This window comes from Amblyomma americanum, chromosome 1 (genome assembly GCF_052857255.1).
Source record: "Amblyomma americanum isolate KBUSLIRL-KWMA chromosome 1, ASM5285725v1, whole genome shotgun sequence".
Classification (NCBI taxonomy): Eukaryota; Metazoa; Arthropoda; class Arachnida; order Ixodida; family Ixodidae; genus Amblyomma; species Amblyomma americanum.
In genome coordinates this window covers 316271276-316281166 of record NC_135497.1, presented here as the reverse complement: position 1 = coordinate 316281166, position 9891 = coordinate 316271276, and the positions used below count along the sequence as shown (strand labels likewise).

Sequence of the window (9891 nt, the reverse complement as noted above, 5' to 3'; positions counted from 1 at the left end):
CGCCGTCGTCAGCACCGCCGGGTATTTGCTTGGGTCATGAGGTGTGCGGCAGCATCAAGCGATGTGCCGCGGAAAGCAACCCGGAGCATTACTGATGAGATTGCGTCAATTCTCGCGTCAGCACCCACCGTCCCCCATTATTCATATTTGCCGCTACCTCACTGTTGTGTAGCAGTCTAGGCAGTCGCAGTTACGGCGCCCCTGAATGCCTTTCGCTGCAAAGATATCGCTTTTCCTGCGTGTCTTACGTTGACGTCAATCATGTCCTTTTTATCCTTCTACTTCCACTTGTTAGTCTTCGTGCAAGCTCACCTGTATACATACGCCGGAGATCTGGAAGGAACGCTAAGTGAGGAGAGGCTGTGGGCTTCGCGACAAAATATTCCGCGCCTTTTTTTTTTGCTTTCCTCGTTTTTCTCAACGGAGCTGGTGTGGAAAACTGTGCTGTCGTCTCTGAAGTTACGGCATTTACCCGCGGTGGGGGATTGACCTCAGTTCAAGCACTGTCAAACAAGGGAAAAATAATTCTTTCGAAGTTTTCATTGTCATGCTTCAAAGTCTTCATCTTCGTTTTGGAAGAACACGTGGATAACAATCTAACTTCTCCATCTTTCAGTGCCTCCAGACAACAATCGCGACAAAAGCCTGCCGAAGTTCAGCGATAGTAGACGTGAAATGACTGCCTGCATAGAAATTAAATGCGCGCTCAGTGACCTCCGTTATATGGGTGTCATAACAATTTTTCTTTGCGGCGCGCAATTGAACGGGATGAAGGAAGACGAAATCCCTCATAAGGTCTTCGTTTCTCTCTAGTCCGCCGCTCGAGTCGCGCGAGACATAGAACGCACGCCATCTTTTCTTTAGAACCGTTCTTCGATGATGCGTCGCGGAGCTTTGTGCGTCCACCCAAGCAGTCCTGACCGGCCCACTGCTCAGCGCCATCCAACTGGTTCCGGTCTCCACCTCGCGATGGAGGATGATCTTGGACAAGGAACCGAGTGCTGCCGCGAGAGGAGCCGGAACATTGCAGCCCGCGTCACGCGGCCAGCTGGGAAGCCACCGGTCGCCGAGGTAGCCAAGCGCTTCGTGGCCTCCGTCCGACGCCTCACACTGACCATCGGAAAACAAGGCGCTGATGACCACCACCACAATGACTACCGCAAGGAGAGCTTGGGCTCCGAGAAGCGCGTGTTCGGGAATGCAGGCTGCCAGGCGCAGCCGTCAGCCGTCCCCCCAGCGACAGGCACGGTGAGCTTGCTTCTGAGCCCTGTTGATTTGCTTTCGTGCTCTATTCTAATCCTCCTGTCAGGTGCTTCGCCGGACGTGTTATTCAAGGCGTTCGGTCAGTGCGCGTGTTCAGAAGGTTCAGTCCGTTGGACGTAGGGGCAACGAGTGGTAGTTCGATTTTAGCCAGGTGGTACTCCATATGGAGCAGCACTTCTGGGCCATGTAATTTTGTTTTCACGTCTAGCATTTGGAACCTACTCCTCGCTAGCCGTAAGCTCTTTCAGGACGTGACACAGGTGTAGCATATCTTTCATGAGGGGGAGAAGGCTAGCATCTTGCAGGATGCTGATGAAAGCGCCCTGTCTGGATTTCAAAGAGGAGGAGGGACGTCACAGATAACAGATAGAATTAAAAAAAAGGTTGTCCGGACGGTTACTGTTGCGATAATGCGAATTGGGCCTACACCTGGGGGAGAACAGTGGCTTGCAGATGTCGTTAGCAGCAAAGGGTAGCTGTGCTATTGTAGAGAGCGATGCAGAAGTCAGGAGCATTCAGCAGTCACCGAGGGGGGGGGGGGCAGTATGGGTGTGGAATTGTGTGGGGCCTATTGTAGGGGCGTGTCATGCAATTTTCGCCCATCATGCACGGTTATGCAAGATCTTCTTATAGGGCCCGGTGGAATATATACAGTGAAGGACAGGGTAAAGGGGCTGAAGAGAGCAAAAGAGGCCGCCGCCCTCGTCCACTCTGTTCGCATCAAACACTGATCAGCATTATGGCGAATCAGCATTCCTTTGCATTGGGGAATGCGTGTGCACACGTAAGCTCTACGAACTGGCACTGGAAAAAAAAACTGATTTCGAACTGCCGCATTAGAAATTTTGAGGTTATAAGCTAGAAGGCATAGATAATGGTCTCATAAGCCCTAGCCATTCGCAACTAAATATCATTCCTCGCGAACTGGGCGCCTGGGCAAGAATCCATCAAATCATGTCTGGAATGGCAACGTTTTCGTAACGCCCTGATGCCGTTCGTGATGCCGTCGCGTGAAGAGTAAAAAAAAAAAACGGAAAAGCAAACGTCGCGATAGTTATCCTGCTATCCACTCTGCTTGTCTTCTCACTGGAAAGCCCTAGCAGTGCTATCTTGTTGAACCTTGAGGGAACAAAACGATCCGCCTTGAAAATTCCTAAAAGAAAAATGCTGAGCACTCAATTTTATGTGACCGTGACCATAATCGTTTGTTCGGATCATTTCACTAACGCAGTCTGCTTTCTTGACGGTATTCAACAACTTAATTATTAATCAGCCATTAATATCTCATGATCGTGCTGTGATCATGGTTTCGTTTTGTAGCCGCTTTGCAGCGCCGAGAACTGAACCGGTCACGGAGCTTTCCGCATCATCTGTAGTTATTTTTACCTTTCTATAATTGAAGTGTTCTCTCGAGGATTAACCCATGAGGCAAATGCACCATTTCGCTCGTGCTGCGGCAGTGGCTTGCTGATCAGAGCTGTATGTCAAAGTGACGGTGGACGCACAAAAACGCCCATGTGATTTAGGATAAGTGTTTCCTTATTTTCATTCCTTACCCTCCACCCTCCACCCCCCTAACTCTCAATCACGTATATTTTTGTAGAGCCCCGTTTAAATCCGTTCTTGTTTGGAAACTACAGAGAAATTGCCCAACTAGTCGCACATAAATTTCGATGTTGCCTGCCCGCCAGAGCTCGCCGCGCTGACACAAGATGGAGCTGTCGCTGAATGGACGCACACGGCGAATCGGTACGCAAACTCATATTAGATCGTGTAAGCCTGCACGAGTCCAAGGCTACTCCGGAATACGTTCCCCTCATAAGTCTATATGAGGGCCGCTTGTTCCATGGAATACCATGTAATTCAATGACGGCGTGTATGGGCGCCCACAGCAGGCGTCAAATCTTACTTTCAAGAGTCAAAGGTATGTTTCAGAAATGTGGTTGTTAAAGCGTGCTTTACGGTAGTCAGGCCTTAGTGCAAGCGCAGCGATTTCACAGTTTCTGATGTCAAAATTTTAAGGCTGCTCTAATGAGGCAACCTCTGATAAATGCTGGGCTTCAGCATTCAACCGGCTGAGAAAAGTTGAAAGGGGTCATTCATCTGTGCTGAGTCTGTTTCGTGAAAGCACTAAAGTTACTGTGCCTGTAGCAGGGAATAAGTTCTGTGCAGTTTTATGGGACCTTTCAGAGAGGCACCGGTATAGCGCCAGTGCTCCGGCTTTCCACATCGTCAGGATCTCTGGAAAGTGGTTTTATCTTGAAAGGGGCATCGTGCTACCCGTACTACAACGCTAACGCCTTCACAAACAATGCTACGATCTCCGCATGGTCATCAACAATAGTTCTTCCGTCTTTTTATGATGAGTTGGCTATCCGCTATAATCTTGTCGCCTTCGCCAAAGTGTGATTAATCCGTGCCATAACGAATAGAAACCGAAGAACGGCACTATGTCGAAAGGCCGCCGCGGGCCCATATTACTGCCATCTTTCTGTTGCGCGTTGTTTTCGGATGGATAACTTTCTCCGTAGTTTAATACCTCTTAGACGAAGTGGGCATAGCAGGGCGGCGAAATGGCATCATTAAATTCGGGCACATGTTTGAGTGCTCTAAGGTAAATTCACCGTATTTGCGAAAAACAATAAATTTGTCAGAAATGAACTAATGACGTAAAAGTCTTGTGCGCATCACGTAATATGGACGAATGGTGATTAGAAAATACGAATGTGTGATCAGTTGTGTGTGGCGAAATATTTGTTCCTTAAGTTTTTAGTTGGTGGTGAGATAGACCAGATAATATTCCAGGATTCACGTTCTCATTTTCATTATTAGCAATTGCAAACATGCAGTTGTATTTGTTAAAGCATGTGTTATAACACAAGTGAGCCTAATTAGAGATGTCAATTCGGTACTTCTGCATTGTCACTTGCATGGTCGCCCTGGTAAACTTATCCGCTTTGATCAGCAGTTTTCAAGAATCCTAAATTCAGTGCTCACGCACAATGTACATGCTCAGCCAGTTTTGAGGAACGAGTGTTTGATTATTTGCGCTTACGAACCCAAATTCATTGTGCCTCTTGCACACATCTTGTCCGATGCAGCCAATAACACCGTCCTCGAACCCGTTGCCAGTAGAGCAAGAGATCTGCTTTGGCCCCACACATCGCCGCCTGTGCGGCGCTGACTCCGCAGGAAACGGCCCCGGGCTGCTCCCGCTTCGTCAAGGCGGCCAAGATGCTCTGCCTAGGTGGGCGTCCGTCCGTGGTGCTGCTTCTGTGCCTGCCAGCCGCTGCCATAAGTGGCATCTCACAGACGCCTATGCACTCCGTCGCCCCGCGCAGTTGTTCAGCTGACAATGCAACCACGAATGCCATTCATGACGGTACACCGTGCGGGATTTCGTGGCGTAGCGTATCATGCTATCATGCGAGTCATGGTGAAAATTTATGATATCCGCACTTTAAAAATGAAAAAAGTGAAGTGCGCCAGGTAAATATTTTCTGCTGGCAAATTTTTTATGTCGAGCTAGCTAAATGAAGCGAAAGTTTATGTCCACAAAGTCTGTCAGTGTGTCATCTGTGGCGGTTGTCTCTTCCGTCAATTACCCCCCTGACAAGACGGCGTTTTCGCTAGCGAGGTACTTCGTCGCAATGTGAGTTCGGAGCGCAAGCACGTCATCTTTTCACTTCGGCTTCGGTTTTTGGAACCACTGTGCAGGGATGTAAGTTGTTGAAGATGACGACGGGCAAAGCACTGCGCGAGAGGCTATAGGCTTAGGACGCGGGATGATCGGAGGCAGATACAGTCAATATTTAAAGCGCGCCCGAGTCGAATCGCGGCTATGGTGTATTGGTCTCATGCAGTGCCCAACAAAGCGGTTTGTGTCGCCTTGGGTTTGAAACCCACTCGCGTGTGTTAAGTGTTCCGTTTCAGTTTATTTGTGCTCCGAGGCTTCATCCCCAGACGAGAAGGCTTCTTCGCTAGCGAGCCACTTAATGCTAACCTATCTATGCGACACACCACTGATCTAAAACGGCCGTCCCTGGCTCAATGGCGCAGTCATTCTAGCGGGTTCAAATTCATGCTTTGAGACGAGGCTCGTTTTTATCTGTCGAAATGTGCGTCCGCTGAATACGCCAGTTGTGGGATGTAGGCTAATAACACTGAAGAGACACCCAAGGCAAAGTGATGTTTCATTGTATGGATAAATTAACCTGTACATATGAAAATAGGCTACGCTAGGTAAAAATCGGAGCTTTGCATTGCTGGAACAGTTCAAAAATTAAGCACTGGTATCTTTATCCTTGGCAGTTTTCGCGAACAAAGTGGGACCTGCGAATAAGTTCATTTTTAGCGCATCTCTGAGGCTGGGTAACATTGCGGTTTGCTGCCAGCAGTGATCACGGAGTCCTTTTTGGTCTTGACTGCACATGCTTGAATCGAGTGGCGTGGAATCGTAGTTGTTCTGCTGACAAAGCAACAGAAAATGTCATTCTTGACAGCACACCATACACGTTTTGCATTCGCAAGGTATGCGACTCAATTTGATAATTGATTGTATCCGCAGGGCAATGAATGAGGAAGCTAAGCTAAATAATTTTTGTGGCTAATTTTTTACATCGAGCTAGGTAAATGAAGCGAACGCTCATGTCTGCGAAGCGGCAGTTCTTAAATACGTTATTATGTCGTAGAAACCAAACAAATTTTACTTTGCGTTTATAGCCGCAATTCTGGGTCCCTGCTGCAATATTAATAAGCAGTCACGTTAGGCGCAACATTGCTGCATGAATAGCATGCATATGAACCATTATATTGCAAGGCTTGATGTCTAAAAAATGCGTGCTGCTAACTATGGCGATTCGCCTTATATGTTGTGACTTATAAGCAGTTCGCTTTTACCGTTAAAGCATAGAGACGCGGTAACAGCCGCTAGCGTTCGTACATCGTATTTAGTGCGCGCATTTTCTCTCGTGTTTTTCTTATGCTACTACATTACCTAACAGAATCTTATTTAACCCCGTGCGTGTAGTGTACCTATAGACATTACCTGCCGACAGCAACGCAGATTTGAGGCTTATGTACAGGTAGCTAAGCCGGCTTCTCCCTGTTTGCAGTCGGGCTACATCCAAAGCATCCTGCATTATTCAATGGCTACAACAACATACCCAGAGTAATCGTGTCGTGCATTGGGGCATGTACCTGATGAACTCCGGCCAACTGATATGTACAACTCTGGTGTAATAGCGACAAAAGAGTGATCTGGAACTGTCGAAACTTGATCAATGGCGGGTTCATTCGAACGGCGACGATCTCAAGCTTTGCGAGAAGACTCATTTTTATCTCTCGAAATGTGTGCCCGCTGATTACGTCAGTTGTGGGATGTAGACGAATAGTGCTGAAGAGACACGAAGGACCCAGTGGTGTGTAAATGTATAGATTAATCAACCTGCACAAATGAAATGAGGGTAGATTAACTGAAAAACCGAGCTTGTATTTACTTCAAAAATGGTAAAATTTAAACATTGGTATCTCTATCCTAGGCTCCTCGATGTGGAGAGGACTTGTGCGTCCTCGGAAAGTGTCCGCTCCACCTGTCCTTCATTTAAGGTCAAAGAAAAATAAATATCTACGCGAACGTGATTTGCACCGACACTGGCTGAACCTAATGGATTGGCAGTCCATCGCCCTAACCACTCGACCACCTAGTACTACTGAACGAGAGTGTTTTAGAAGGCAAAGGTCGTGACTTGAAACCGGATATACCGAACACATCGTATATAAGAAAGGTGTAGAATGCCGTAACATGAAACCGGATATAATGAACACACCGGGTATATAGAAGGTATAGTATGTGGTGACGTGAAACAGAAGTTAATTCGAGAAGCCTATGGCGATCGAATTGAGCTCGAGAGCTCTACAGAACGACACAAAGGCTTTCGTCTTGATGGACTTAGGGTTACTTAAGTTCTCGTCAATCCTGTTTCGGTCGACGTCCCAACTTCGAATCTTGTAGCGTGAGAATTTTTAGATGGAAATTTTTCTACAATAAATGAGTATTTTCCCCGTTGAACAACTATAAACATAACCATAAAAAGCCAGCTGATCAGGTTTTACTTCGACGAAAAGTTGGATGTAGTGTCCACAATTTCTCACTCTAGATCCTTTGCCTATTGAAAGTGTCAACAACGACGAGGCCACGAAATCAAAATTTATAACAGGCGCTGAACACTGATCTGCATCGCCTATTGCTTTGAATATTTAAGTGGTTTTTCTAAATTTTCGTGACGGCTGCAAGAATAGCCTGCTTATCACACCCATTGTTTAACGGCCATAGATAGTACTGAAGAAAATAACAGGAAGATGCAGACCAGCGAACCTGCTTGCTTACTATAGAACACTTTCGTTAAATGTGGGCAGGACATGCAGTATTCAAGACTGTGAGTGGCGAAACCTCCTACGTTGTGGCATTGGGGTGGAGTGTAACTGAAGCAGCAGCGGGCTTTTTCGAGGGTGTTTCTTTCTGACCATAGCTATATGTCAGTGTTTCGCTTAGTATAAACCCAAACAGGCCTCCGAAATCGCTGTTGAACAATATGCCGCTTTTAACGCGATTTCTTAGTGACTGTGGTCGGGGTCACTCTGGTTGATTCACATCCCTCGTTCACTTTTTTCTCTCATTTGCAGAGTCTGCCCTGCGGAGTTTGAAATGGCCGCATGCGCCGCGGACAAACCTGGCGACAAATTTCTTTTAATTATTTCATATTTTTGGATATTACTGATTTGTTAACATTATCGGCAGTGTTGCAATTTATTTAAACACAAGAACGAATATGCGGTCTCTTCATTCCTTTCACGGCCTATCAAAACTCTGCGGGTGACTATGTGCTCTGATTTTGCAGAGTCCCAAAAGCGTGTAAAGGTTGCCCTTGGACGGCCTCAAATGCACACCAAGATTTAGCGAGAAAGACTGAGTGCATAACACATATGGTGGATAAAGCAATCAGTCAAAGGATGCTATTGTGACGTAGAGTCATCACAGACAGATTCTCCGCAATACGCACCCTTAGGCTCATATAATCACGGCGGTAAGCTGTCGACATCACCCACTTTAGACCAAAATGTCTGCTGAGAGGAGGTCTACGGTGATATTTCTGTCGCTTAAGTTATTGCGGCAATGTTCTTTTAGGACGCGCTAAGCCAGTGGCCGCACCGTTTATCCCATAACTAGTTAGTTATTTCAGTTATCTTTGTATTGGTTGCATTTTACTCCTTTTCCTTTTTTTGTGGAAAAAAGTTTATATTTTATTGGAAATGTTATTCTCGAAAACTGCATCGCAAAACATGACTCCTGTCATCTACAGCAGGCTTCCTAAACTTCCCGACTTAAAGTTCTCGGCTCTATTGGACGACAAAATCATGTTTGGCACACAGGGCATCTACTCCGTATCTGGAAGGAAGCTAATGTCATTCTTGTAATAAAACTAAGCAGAGCGAAGAATTCACCAGCCAACCTCTGGCCTACATCACTCCCTCCCTGTATGGGAAAGGCTAAGGAGAGAATGGTGCTCTCAGTGCTCATTCGGCTGCAGTGACATCTATAACACTCCCGTCATCTGCCCCTGCACTCTATGGCTTCTGCAAGCACCTGTGCTGCCAAGATGATTCTGTACGATTGTACAAAAAAGTATGCACACTTCCCTGTGCTGTTCAACTACACACAACTGTGGGTGTGGTTATAAATGGGTTTTCGACAATGTCTTCCACAGTGCAATACTAGCCAACTTTCGGGAAACCAACGCAGGATCCCGACTATTCCACTAATACAAATCTTCCTTCCCAATCGGTTACTAGGACTAATTGTCCCATACAATCAGCCCTCTTTAACAGTGCCCATAAAATGGGGCACAGCCCGACGCTCGATTATATCCACCCGTTATTTAACGTGGTGATGAGATGTGTTTCCACCGTTTCCGAACTACAACATGCTATCTATCGGGATGACATCACGATCTATTGTGCCCATGGTGCCCAAATATGTCAAGCAATTACCGTCTATTAAGTCTTGGACATTGACGCCCACGCTGCCAGTATGGGGCTCGAATGCTCAAATCGGACTACATGCTTGTTTTCTACCACAAGAGGAGGGTGTTTAATGCGAAGCGCTGCCTTAGTAATTTGAAAATAGATAACCTCCCCTTTTCACGTCAGGCACGTGTGCGCATCCTTGAGTTCATCTAGCAGCCGGACCACAAAAGACGATGTGAACATCAATAATCCACCTAAAATAAATATCTCTCTCCCCTCAGCATGCTTAAATGCACTACTCGGACCAGCCATGGACTCACTGAACACGATCTCTAGAAGATTCTCGAAACTACTGTGTTCTCGCGACTCATGTGTGATCCCATACCACCATTTAACGAAAAACTCGTCAATTGAAACAGCCATCCAAAAATGCTTCCACACGGAGCTAGGTGGCCCGTTATACGCATATAATTATAACTAGCTTATTCAGCAGACCTCCTCGTACAACATATTAGAGAAGACTAGCGCTCTTAATGCAGCTGTGCACAACGCATGACCACCTCCTGTGCCTTATTAGGCCGCGCCATACTTGCCATAATTGAA

General features: G+C 46.6%; 1 protein-coding gene across 1 annotated transcript; it reads left to right on the top strand.

The window, feature by feature from the left end:
* The first annotated feature begins 831 nt into the window (after positions 1 to 831).
* Positions 832 to 8050, top strand: LOC144120417 (uncharacterized). The gene is made up of 3 exons (XM_077652771.1): positions 832 to 1248; positions 4365 to 4510; positions 7948 to 8050. Exons 1-3 carry the CDS (start codon positions 877 to 879, stop codon positions 8048 to 8050), a joined length of 621 nt encoding a protein of 206 aa, XP_077508897.1. The 5' UTR covers positions 832 to 876.
* The last annotated feature ends 1841 nt before the right edge of the window (positions 8051 to 9891 follow it).